The 13,147-nt window shown below is 43.9% G+C and overlaps 1 protein-coding gene across 2 annotated transcripts in view; it reads right to left on the minus strand.

Annotated features, from left to right (window-relative positions):
- ZBTB49 (zinc finger and BTB domain containing 49) overlaps positions 1–13,144 on the minus strand; it is a 32,102-nt gene extending 18,958 nt beyond the window's left edge. Inside the window, exons 1-3 of one of the 2 annotated variants that reach the window (XM_025385730.1) lie at positions 12,989–13,144; positions 3,303–3,473; positions 337–1,442 (exon numbers count right to left, since the gene is read on the minus strand). In XM_025385730.1, coding sequence (XP_025241515.1) covers positions 337–1,442; positions 3,303–3,454 — 1,258 coding nt within the window. In that variant the 5' untranslated portion in view covers positions 3,455–3,473; positions 12,989–13,144. The remainder of the gene's footprint in view (positions 1–336; positions 1,443–3,302; positions 3,474–12,988) is intronic. The other variant, XM_025385731.1, reaches the window with a different exon arrangement.
- Positions 13,145–13,147: the final 3 nt, after the last annotated feature.

Consider the following 13,147-nt stretch of genomic DNA (forward strand, 5'->3'; position numbering starts at 1 on the left):
TAGCTAATCCATTTTAGAATTAATTTGAAATTCTGAGTGCACCAAAATTACTACACTTCTTTAGAGATGGATGGTTTGTCATACAAAAATAGAGTTGAAATAAAAATTAAAAGCATGCACCTTTTTAAAGTGGCTTTATAAAACCATTTACAAAACTTTAAGTCAGATGTATCACCAAAAATATAAAACAAAAAGTAGCTAATCTCCCTTATTTTGTTTAAAATCATCAATGATATCAAGCAATAGCAAAACTTCTTACAAAAACAAGAAGAGCCAGTGGTGTCTGAGCATCCGCATCACGTCCTTCCCTCTGCCTGTGGGTACTGAATCAGTTACCTGTATGAGACCGTTTGTGAAGCTCCAAGTTGCTTGGGTGTTTAAAAGGTTTCCTGCATAATTCACACGCATATTGTCTCTGGGACTGAAGTGTCTGGGACTGGTCTTCCAGCGCAGCCGGGTCTTCGTGCCTCTCCGTCTCACTAAGGCAATTAAAATTCTCACAACTGACGACTTCTTCACTTTCTTTTTCTTCAGCACTTTGGCTGCTAGCTTTCTCTAGGGTATTTTCACTAGCAGATTCCATCCTCTTTGTCAAACCATCATCTGACTTGGGTTCAGATATTTGCTCTGCGGATTTCTGTGACTTCAGGAAATTGAGTTTCTTCAGATGAATGGCCTTTTTGAGCCTCATCTGCTTGGCAGGTTGTTGGCACGTGGCGTCTGACTCAGGGTGTGGGGCAGAGTCATTCACAGGCTGGGCCAGGAAGTTGGAAGGTAAGTGCTCAGGAGACTCCAGGATGCATTCGGAATGACTGACAGCACAAGGCTGGCTGTCTACCGTGGTAAGGTCTGTGGAGGTGCTGAAAGCAAAAGGCTGCTCAACAACTCGCTCCTGACTGGGACCAGCTGCGTGTTTATGGTACTGCTTACTGTAAAAGTTTCTGAGTTTGTAATAGTAATTTGGCTGTTTGAAAGGCAGTTGTGTGCAGCTGCCGTCCGAAGTATCAGGGGCTTGTTTTGAGACTTCACCTGGGGAGTGATGACGATTAACTGATGGTGAAGCATGCGGATGCGATTCATCCAACACTTTATTACGCTGTGCATCTGCCGAACATTCCTGCAGTAAATGAGGGGGGTAGTTGTTTTCATTGATAACACAAGTGGCATCTGGGGTCAGGGTGCTTTGCAGAGACAATGTACTATTACAAGGCATGCCAGGTGGCTGTACTGCAGTGGCTGATTTTAAAAATGTGTGACACAGACTCAGAACATTTTGAACTTGCAAACACTGTGCTGTGTCCAGCATTACTTGTATATTGTCCTGGTTAAGATCTAGATGAGAAGTGTACATGAAGTCCAGGATCTGCCCTATGCCACTGACGTTTTTAACATCCAAGTGAAAAACATCACTCTTCTGGCTTGAAGAATTCTGAAAGAGGCTCCTGGTAAAAGAAAGAATATCTGTTTACAGTGTCAAAAATTCATACTGTCTTTTTCTTATAAATAACGTTCATATATTAATATCAAAAAATACTATCCTTCTGTGAATGTCAAGACTTTTAACATAAGTATGTTTTAATCCTTTAAAACAATCTGGCAAACCATCCAACTAAATAATTCAGATGAATTAAATTAGTGGATTGGATATACAGACTTCAAAACAGATCTCAAAGTAAATTTCTGAAATATACTCAAATTTACACATTACAAAATTACATACAATAATATGACTGATAAACCACAAATCAAGAAGATTCTAAGATAATTCCCAATATGATCTAAGAAATAAAAGATTGCTCTAAACATTTTTTCAAAAGGTAATTATCCATATATATTAAATACATACTAATAGAGTATACAAATTAAAGAATATACACTTTTCAATATTTCATATTTAGTCTAAATATTTCCACATCTAAGTGCCTAGAAAAGTTAAAATAAAAATAGCTAGAATAAACCAACCCCCCACATACATTCCTTTGTAACCAGTAATTTATTTGGCTGTTAGGATTTTCAGCCACCCAGTGGTTCAAAATCCAACAGTGAGAAAAATCCTAAGAGTTAATGAATACCAAAAGGCACCCTAAAGCCCAGGCACTTTATTCTGGGTACAAGCCAAGGTCACAGGTGAACAAATTTGTATTATGTATGAAATAATAAGCTCAGGTAAGTAAGTTGAAGATATTTTGTCATAATCAGTCACCTATTTTCCCCAAACAGCCTTTAGTTCTGTTTTTAAGTGCAAAACAGCCTGTGTATCACAATATCAAAATTTAATTGTCCTGGGAAGACACAAAAAAAATACGTGATAGCAAACGAAGAGTTTGCGATCATTTTTCACAGGAACAAAACCTGCTACCTACCTTAAGAAGCTGATTCATTACAATGTGTAATGTGGCCTATACAATAACTGAGACTTAATTTGATGATTCAGGATTATCAAGGAAGGAGCAAATCATGTCCCATGTTGTCTACTATAGCAGTAAAATGGTATGCATTTTGGAAACAAAGAGTACTTTAAAAAGAGAGACTTTGGATTTAAAGAGAGATAAACCTGCTAACGACAAAATGAACTTATGCAGAATCACTTAACTCTAACAATTTTTTTTTTAAGAGACAGAGTCTCGCTCTGTTGCTCAGGCTGGAGTACAGTGGCATCACCACGGCTCACTGCAGCCTCCACCTCCTGTGCTCAAGGGATCCTTCCACCTTAGCCTCCTGAGTCGCTGGGAATACAGAATAATGTTTAAATAAGCTGAAACACAACTTCTTGGTATTATTCATTATTTATAAACAAATATTTCATATAAGCCAAAATGATTATAAGGTTTTCTTAGAATATTCAAATGAGGAACAAAAACTAAAATGCTTCAATATAGAAAAAAAGAAAAGAAAAGAAAAATCCAACACACAGAATATGTTTTCTCCTCTGATTTCTTATCACAGAAAAATTCTGACCAGGAACTTAATTTGTCCATCGTTTTATCTTGAAAGGATAAGAAATATACGTAGAAGACTGACATTAACCAGAATTATTAAAATGAAAGACAAAGAACCAAAATACTTTCAATCATACCGAATTCATTTTACTTAAGAGCCTCTTTTCAGGTTACTCTAAACACAAAAGCAAAAATAATAAATATGATTAACAAACTTAAAAATTAAAACAACTCCTACAAAATCCAACGTGCCATAAAAGATAAATACAGTGAAATCCAAGGAGAACAAAATATGAATACTTCCATACTAAAAGAGCTTTACCCTTAATTCACAGCTAGGAGAATGAAGTCTAAAATACCTACCTAAAATACTGGCTGAATGCTGCCAGGACATTCTTATGTGCTTTAAAGCAGACTCCTTTTACCACCAACATACAGTCACAAAGCAGGCCTTGGATTCGCTGCTCATGCAGTTGCTGGAGGAGATGGCAGCTGTGGGTAGCAACAGGGTCCATGCTCAACCATTCAAGTGACCTACAGCAAAAAATCACAAATACGACAGATATTCTTAAGGACCTCACTGGAAACTAAATGGGATTAAAACTCACTGACTGATCTGTGCTTCACTATCCCATCACAGTATCACACATACACATGCGTGTGTGCACACACACCCACACACACACCTCCCTCTGGTTCTGAGGCATCCAGACCACAGCTGTTCAACAGAATTATCTGTCATGATGAAAATGCTCTGTATCTGCACTGCTCAATACAGTAGCCACTGGCCACACATGGTCACTGAGCACTTGAAATGTGGCTAAGGGACTGAAATTGTAACTTATATTTTAAAAGCCACAGAATCTAAACAGTACAAATCTAGAATACGACCATGTTAATACTATATGTACTTCTCTGTGTCTACTTAGGAATATGTCAAATGAAACATAAAATATACATATATAAAGATGTATAAGGTGAAAGAAAAGCCAGCTGGATAAGATCAAATCCATATTTATCAAACACCTGTACACAGGTCACTGAATAGAAGTTGCGGAAATTAGGAGCCTAATTTGGGAGATAAGGTACTGGTCAAAATACCTATCACCAGACAATGATATAAGAGGCATTGCAAAGCAGCAGGTCCCCTCACTCTTGCCTTTGTGCCTCTCTAAGAGGCTACTTGAGCAGACGCCTGAAGGAAGGGAAGCAGCTGGGCAGGTACCTGGGCCAGAAAGAACAGCAAGCACCAAGTCTCTGAGGCAGGAGCTTGCTGGGCTCAGGTGTGGCTGAGCGAGTGGTAGGAGATGACATCCAAGAGGGGACAGAGGGTCAGGTCATGCCCGGGCCTGCGGGCCCTGTTACGAACCCTGACTCTCACTCCAAATGGGATGGGAAGCCATTGTGTAGACACCGCAAGTTTCATCCTTTAGCCTCTATTCACCAACTGACTACTGTGTCCAGGCTGCAGGGCCACAACAATGAACAAAACACGCCAGGTCGCCACTCTCATGCAGCTGAAATTCTAGTGAGGGAAACACACAACGAAAGTGCATGACACACAACTAAACAAATAGGGCTAGACACTGGAATACACAGGCCAGAAAGCCATGGTCTTGGACGTCTAGGGGCACAATCTAGTAGGGGATGATTTATGGAAGAGAAATAGTTGGAAGAAATGGAACCAGACTGGGATAAGACTATGAAGGTTAGGCAGTCTGCACTAGGCGTGGTGGTTCACACCTGTAATCCCAACACTTTGGGAGGTTGAGGCAGGAGGATCACTTGAGTCCAGGAGTTTGAGATCAGTCTGGCAACATAGTGAGACCCTGTCTCTATGAAAAATAAGAACAAATATTAGGTGGGCATGGTGATGCATGCCTGTAGTCCCAGCTACTTAAGAGGCTGAGGTAGGAGGACTGCTTGAGCCCAGCAGGTTGAGGCTGTAGTGAGCCATGATTGCACTATTGCCCTCCAGCCTGGGTGACAGAGAGAGACCCCATCTCAAAAAAAAAAAAAAAAAAAAAAAAAAAAAAAAAGGCAGTATGGTACTAAAAATCTAAAAAGTCATCATCTGCTTTCTTTGCCTTCACTCTCAGTACTTAAGCATTGCTGAAAAAGTCACTACATCACTAAGCCCAAATCTAAGCTTTTCAACACACCCCTTACGTCTCACTTAGACTTATCTCCCATTACTCCAAGTATGTGGCAGCCAAAATGAACTACTAGTAGCTCCCCAAACCAGCTATGTTCTTGGCCAGTGGGTTGGAGACCTAGTTCCACCTCTCACTGGCTATATGACTTTGGGCAAATGACTTCTCTGTGACCCCCTGTCCTTACCCTATCTCACCGGTTATTGCAGTAACCTGTGTAAACATTTAGACTAGTATCTGGCATATGGAAGGATTCTGTATTCATCCATAAGGATCACCTGGGGACCTTGTTAAAAATGCAGGTTCCTGGGTACATCCCAGGATTTTGTTCCGTCAGTCTATAGTGGAGCCTGGTAACTGCATCACAGGCATTCCGTGATTCTGAGCAGGCGGACTGCAGATCTCTGCCTGTGCTCTCCTCTAAAAGCCTTTGGTTCTGCCCTGGGAATACTTTACTCATACCTGACCTTCCCACCTTCCAGATCAGGGCTCAGCTGAGCTGTCACCTACTTTCCCACCATTCTTTTTTTTTTTTTTTTTTTGAGACAGCATCTAGCTCTGCCACCCAGGCTACAGTGCAGTAGCGCGATTACAGCCCACTGCAGTCTTAACCTCCTGGGGTTCAGGCGATCCTTTCACCACAGCTGGGACTACAGGTGTGTGCCAACATACCTGGCTAATTTAAAACATTTTTTTGCAGAGATGGGGTTTTGCTATGTTGCTCAGGCTGGCCTTGAACTCCTGGGCTTAAGCAATCTGCCTACCTCAGCCTCTCAAAAGTGCTGGGATTAAAGGCGTGAGCCACTGCACCCAGCCCCACGATTCTTAACCTGCTCTGGGTTTGGGGTTGCTCCTCTGTGATCCTTCCAGTGTCTTAATTCCCACCACGTCTTTTTGCCTCACTCATAAAAATGACTGTGACTTTAACTTCACTAAGAAGGTTGAACCCAATCGGGCACCGTGGCTCACTCCTGTAATCCCAGCATTTTAGGAGGCTGAGGTGGGCGGATCACCTGAGGTCAGGAGTTCGAGACCAGCCTGGCCAACATGGTGAAACCCTGTTTATACAAAAAATAGCCAGGCATGATGGCGAGTGCCTATAATCCCAGCTACTGGGGAGGCTGAGGCGGGTGATTCACCTGAACCCGGGGGCAGGGGGGAGGTTACAGTGAGCTGAGATTGCGCCATTGCACTCTAGCCTAGGCGACAAAGCGAGACTCTGTCTCAAAAAATAAAAATAAAGAAAAGAAAAGAAAGTTGAACACATGTATAACTTGATAAGCATAGTGCCTTAAATTTTTCTCAGTTCCAAATTTCCCACTCACCCCTCCCTCATTACCTTAGGCTTCACGGGATGAAACGTGCCTCCTCCTTCCCAAGATGAACGTTCCCTCTCCTCTTGAGCCTTCCTGCCTCCCCTAGAACCTAGTTCCATCAGTGAAGCTTTCATTGCTTCACCCTGTACTTTGCTTGCTCCTCCAAACAAACACACCGACATTGCCCCACGATGAAAACAAACCAAAACAGGATAACGACAAAGCCCTCCACCTAGGTTCCTCTAGTCATCACAGGCCTCTCTTTCATGCTTTTCAAAATAGCTATCTACACCCACCACTTTACTTTCTCATGACTCCTTTTTCACCTTGTATATTAGTCCGTTTTCATGCTGCTGATAAGGACATACCGGAGACTGGGCAATTTACAAAAGAAAGAGGTTTATTAGACTTACAGTTCCACATGGCTGGAAAGGCCTCACAATCTTGGCAGAAGGTGAAAGGCAAGGAGGAGCAAGTCATGTCTTACATGGATGGCAGCAGGCAAAGAGAGTGCCTGTGCAGGGAAACTCCCATTTTTAAAACCATCAGATTTCATTCACTATCATGAGAACAGCATGGGAAAGACCCACCCCCATAATTCAATCACCTCCCACTAGGTTCCTCCCACAACAGGGAGGGATTGTGGGAGTTACAATTCAAGATGAGATTTGGGTGGGGACACAGCCAAACCATATCACCTTGCAACCTTGCTGCCACTCACTCCACTGAAACAGACTTTCCCGACAATGACCTTTCCTCAGTCCTCAACCATCCTCTCCAGCTTTCCTGCCACACATGGCAATGTGGCCTGCCAACTCCCATCCTGAAATCCCTCCTTTCCCAGAACTCTTTTGGTTCTCTTCCTATGTCCCTGATCTGTCCCATCCCTATGCTATACCTGTCTCCCTCAAGCCTTGCAAACGTTGATGTTCCTTAAGGTGCAGCACTATAGCCCTCTCCTCTTTCCCTTGACAATCACTTTCATTCTTGGCTTTCATATGTTCTAACACAACTCCTAAATTTGACACTTTAGCTTCAGCTACCAGTTCCAATCTCCAACTCTCTGCTAAACTTCTTCAACGGCATGCCCCTTCAATGTAGAGTCTCTAAATTTCATCCCCCATCACCTCACCTATCAAATCTAGACCTTATTCTGATTCCCCTCATCTCTTTATGGAAAGCTTTGTTTCTAATATGTAGAGTTTGCGGTATTGCCATGATCTGCTTTGAGATCAAAGTGAGACTCAGAGAAAACTGGGACAAAGAGCAACACTGAGGTACTGCCCCAAACAAAAGTATAGAAAGAAAGGCATGATGGTAGGTGGCGAACACTGTTCCCAGTGCTGAATCCTCAAAGCTAGTAACAGCCAAGTGAGTTATCAGTTACCCACCCCTGCCAAGCTGGTTGCCTGGAAAGGCTTCTAAGTTTATCATTATTTTTAGCTATCATTTACTGACTACTTACCACAGACCTGCGCTAAGCATATCATATCTGTTACGGTTTGGCTCTGTGTTCTCACCAAACCATAATCCCCACATGTCAGGGGAGGGACCTGGTGGTAGGTGACTGGATCATGGGAGCAGTTTCTTATTCTTGGGATAGTGAGTGAGTTCTCAGCAGATCTGATGGTTTAAAAATGTTTGGCAGTCTCTGCTCCCCCCTATCCAGTTCTCTCTCCCCTGCTGCCTTGTAAGATGTGCCTTGCTTCCCCTTCCCCTTCTGCCATGATTTTAAGTTTCCTGAGGCCTCCTCGGCAATGTGGAACTGTGAGTCAATTAAACCTCTTTCCTTTATAAATTACTCAGTCTCAGGTAGTATCTTTATAGCAGTGTGAGAATGGATTAATACAACATCCATTAACTGGAACAATTCTATAAGAACCCAATTACCACCATTTACAAGAGAAACAATTGAGATATGGAGACTTTAAGTCAGTTATCCAAGATCATACAACTATTATGTGCCAAAGGCAGGATTTGAATCTTGGTCCCTAAACAATGGAGTCTGTGCTTTTATGCTATGCTATTTCACATGGGAAAAAAGACATTTTACACACACACACACACACGAAACCCTCCTCCACAGACTTAACTGTTAACATTAGGTAAAACTGTCTAATTATACAAATGTAAATGTCTAGGTATATTAGGTAGATATCTAATTAGAAAATTAGACATTTTCCAGCTCTACAGAAGTGATAAAGGAAAAAGTTATTTGGAACGATCCCCAGAGTTATGATGAATTAACTGTTACACAATTTACTTTTACTATAAGAATTATAGGCTGGGTGTGGTGGCTCATGCTTGCAATCTCACCACTTTGGGAGGCTAAGATGGGTGGATCACTTAAGGCCAGGAGTTTGAGACCAGTCTGGCCAACACAACGAAACTGTCTCCACTAAAAATACAAAAATTAGCCAGGCGTGGTGACGCATGCCTGTAATCCCAGCTACTCTGGAGGCTGAGGTAGGAGAATCACTTGAACCCAGGAGGTCGAAGTTCCAGTGAGCCAAGATCACACCATTGTACTCCAGCCTGGGCAACAGAGCAAGACTCCATCTCAAAATAATAATAACTATTCCATATCATTTTGTATAGTTCCCTAAATTACTTCGTGATGTCAATCCTGTACCTCCCCAATAAGGTTATAAAAAGCTCTGGAAACCCCAATAAGGTTATAAAATGGCCTGGAAATCCCAATAAGGTTATAAAAAGGTCTGGAAAAAAATTGTATCTTGCATTTCTTATGTGTTCTGTAAATTATAACTATAAACAACAAAGTATCTCATACCTAATAATAGTAATGATTATGACAAATACTTATGTTTCCTAGATGCCAGGCACTGTTCTAAGCCCTTTACGTTTATTAACTCTTTTACTGTGCGATAGGTGCTACTATTATCCACATTTTACAGGTGAGGACAATGAGGAATTTGGCAGATTTAAGATGGCCACAAATTCTCTGATGATTCTCCCATGGGGTAGTGGAGTCTAGGTCTCCTTCCCTCCTACGCAGGGCTCTGCCTTAATCTGATTCTGTGCTTACAAAGCTGTGCTCATTTCCCAGGCCCACGCCTTAAGAGCTAACAGCTTCCACTTCCCATCTTTCGGAACAGTGGCTATGGAAGGCCTGAGCCACCTGTAAGATGCCCAACTGGAGAGAATACATGGAGACAGAGAAGGGTTCAGTTGGCTCCCAGGAAATTCATCCTGACCTCTCCAGGCTGGCCCCTCCTTCAGCTGAGTGCCACTGAGTGACCCCAGTTGACACCACAGAGAATTGAAGAATTTCTCAGCTGACATCTGCCGGAATACCTAACCCACAGAATTCTGAGATAAAAAAGTTTTTAAGTCACTAAATTTGGGGGTAGTGTGTTACACAGCAACAGAAAACCTGACCATGTACAGAGAAGATGGTCACACAGCTAAAATGTAATAGGTAAGCAGTAAGGGACAGAGGTGGGATTCAGAGCCAGGGAAACTGACACCAAAGCCACATTCATAACCACTGTTTCCTTTGATCAGAATCAGCTGCCTCTTCAGTCTACTGCCTATGCCTGATTGTCCAGGTAATCCCACAGACAAGCATTGCATTAAGGAACTGCACAATTCAGGACTAACGTGTGCTACACAAGGTGTTATAGTGTGACAGAAGGAGCACAAGGTTCTCTTCCATCTTTGCGACTAACTCACCTGGTGACAAGCAGTAAAAATTTTCTGTGGTGAAGACATGGACTCCATCTGTCTTATTGAACAATGTATCTCTGGTACCTAGCAGAGTGTCTTCAACAGAGTAGGGGCTCAATACATATTTCTGGATGGAAGAGACTCTGGGCCTCAGTTTTTTGTCTATAAAAACGGAGAGGCCCCCACTGGACTGGATGATCTCTTTTAGAGGTTTTTTCTTGTTCTAAAAGCTACAAATCTATACGAGGAATGTGATGGTGGAAAGATGGTATGAACGGCATTAAAAAATGAAAATATGGGGGGAAAAGAAATAAGAAAAAGTTTAGATCAATGTGAACGAAGAAATGCTTCTAAAGAAAACAGCCAGAATGGAATTTCGACCTGCAGAGAGGGCTCCTAGAGCAAAGGCCTCTCAATTCTACCAACAGGTCAAACACTACTGGATAGAATCTGCGGATGTCTTTTCAGCAGAGCCATTCATAGATTACTTCTCCAAGGGCCCACAGTTCATGCACCTTAATATCAAGCTTACCTTAGAGGGTTCCTAAGGATGTCAGACCATCATCATACTTTCAAATGGCTTACTCGTAGCTCCTCACCTCTACCCTACTCATAAAAGCACTGGCTTAAAGCAAACAAACCTGGAGTCTTGTCTTAGCTTTATGCTGACTCTTATCACACCAGGAAGGCCAATTCAGTTAAACAGACATTATGTGCCTAATATGTGCAACAGACTGTCGCAAGGACGGAATGCTGACAAATGGAACAGATGTGTTCCCTGCCCTCCACAGGCTCTGGGTCTCAGTTTTCCATCATTCACTTAACTTTACAGTGCCCATTATGCGCTAGGCACTGAAGGTACGATGGCAAACACATCAGATATGGTCATCCATGTCTTCATGAAGCATCAGTCTAGCGGGAAAAACAAGTATCATCGCACTGTACCAGAATTATTTGTTTTTTTTTTTCCGAGATGCAGTCTTGCTCAGTCGACCAGGCTGGAGTGGAGTGGTGTGATCTTGGCTCACTGCAACCTCTGCCTCCTGGGTTCAAGTGATTCTCCTGCCTCAGCCTCCTGAGTAGCTGGGATTACAGGCAGGCACCACCACGCCCAGCTAATTTTTATATTTTTAGTAGGGATGGCGGAGTTGGGCGGGGGGGTGCTCACCATGTTGGCCAGGCTGGTGTCGAACTCCTGACCACAAATGATCCACCCGCCTCAGCCTCCCAAAGTGCTGGGATTGCAGGTGTGCGCCACCACGCCCGCCCAATTTTTGTATTCTTAGTACAGATGGGGTTTCACCATGTTGGCCAGGCTGGTCTTGATCTCTTGACCTCGTGGTCTGCCTGCCTCGGCTTCCCAAAGTGCTGGGATTACAGGCATGAGCCACCGCACCCAGCCCTGTATCGGAGTTATTACATGGAGGAAGCAGAAATTAATTTGGGAGGGAGGGTCAGGGAAAACTTTCTGGAAGACACATCTATGCTGAAATGTGAGTTAAGTCTGCCAGACTGAAAAAACGAGAAGGCTCACCCTCTTTGAGTTTTCAGGGGGACAAAATGAAAAAACAAAACAAAACCAAAAACAGTAGGAGAGCACAAACAAGACTGAAGTACACATATGTGCCTTGAACACAAAAAACATCTTGAGCACTCTTGGCCATTCTGTCACTTCTGTTGGAAAATATTTCCCTCCTTGTCCATTCTCATGAATTCCTTTTGTTATGGGTAAACTGCTTCCCCCAGCACCCCAGAATGTGATTGTATTTGGAGATCAGGCTTGTAAGAAGGTAATAAAATTAAAATGAGGCCATTAAGGTGGGCCCTAATACAACCTGACTGATGTTCTTATAAAAAGAGGAAATTTGGATACAAAGAGAGACACCAGAGATGTGAAAACACAGAGGAAAGACCATGTGAGGACACGGCAAAAGTAGCCACGTGCAAGCCAAGGAGAAATGTCTCGGAAGAAACCAAACCTGAGGACACCTTGATCTTGGATTTCTAACCTCCAGAACTGTGAGAAAATAATAAATTCCTGTGTTTAAGTCACCCAGTATTTTGTTTGCAGTCCTAGCAAACTAATACACCTTCTATTCCAGGCCCAACACTGCTCACTTTCAGAGTGAAACCTTCCTCATCACCCACATACACACACCTTGGGAGTAAAGGTTTCTCACAATACTCTGTGGATCCTCCATTCAACTTTCATTCATTCATTTAAGCAACAAACACCTAGTGACCACCACTGTATGCCAGACCCTGTTTTAAGGGCGGAGCAATAGTTAACGTTTATTGAGCACTTACTAAGTGGTAGCCACTAGTCTAAGCGATTTACATGCACCACCAACTCATGAAATACGACAAGGTTCCAGCGACGCAGGTGCCGCTATGATACCCGCTTTACAGATGCGGGGCTGAGGCACAGAGAGGCCACACCGTAATCAGACTGAGCTAGGCTGTGGGCTCTGCCGTCTTAAGCGCTACTCTCAACTACAGCGTGGACGGAAGGAAACAGGAGCCAAGAGATGGGCAGCGCGGAACGGAGGCGGGCCGGGCTGGCTTCCAGCGGGCAAAGCCTGGGGATGAGAGGACGCGGATGGGGTTTCCAGGCCGAGGGAGCTGCACCAGGGAGAAGGCCCGGCTCCCAGGCCCGGAACCTGGCCTTCTGGGTCTCAGTTCGCGTCCCCTGTGATGCCGGGTACAGAGCAGAAGCTCGCTGACTCTCGCAGGAGCCGCCAACTCCCCGGGTATCCTCGAGTGCCCCTGAATGCGGAAGGAACAGCGGGTCCATGCCCTTCTGGGCCACCTCAGGCCGCGCGGCCTCCCTTTCCTTCCGGGCCATTCCCACCAGCGCCAGCCCTGCATGCCTTCGCAAGGCCGGCCACCTTACCCTCGGAGGCCGCTCTCTGCCCCGCCGCCTACTCGTCACCTGCAGCAGCTGCCTTCAGAGGCGCTCGCAGGGATCCGCCGGCCGCGGAACCATCCCGACAACGCCCCCTTGGCTTGCCGGAACCGCCCTCCTGCTTCCGATGGCGTCACTTCCGCTGGG

This window comes from Theropithecus gelada, chromosome 5 (genome assembly GCF_003255815.1).
Source record: "Theropithecus gelada isolate Dixy chromosome 5, Tgel_1.0, whole genome shotgun sequence".
In the NCBI taxonomy this organism is placed as follows: Eukaryota; Metazoa; Chordata; class Mammalia; order Primates; family Cercopithecidae; genus Theropithecus; species Theropithecus gelada.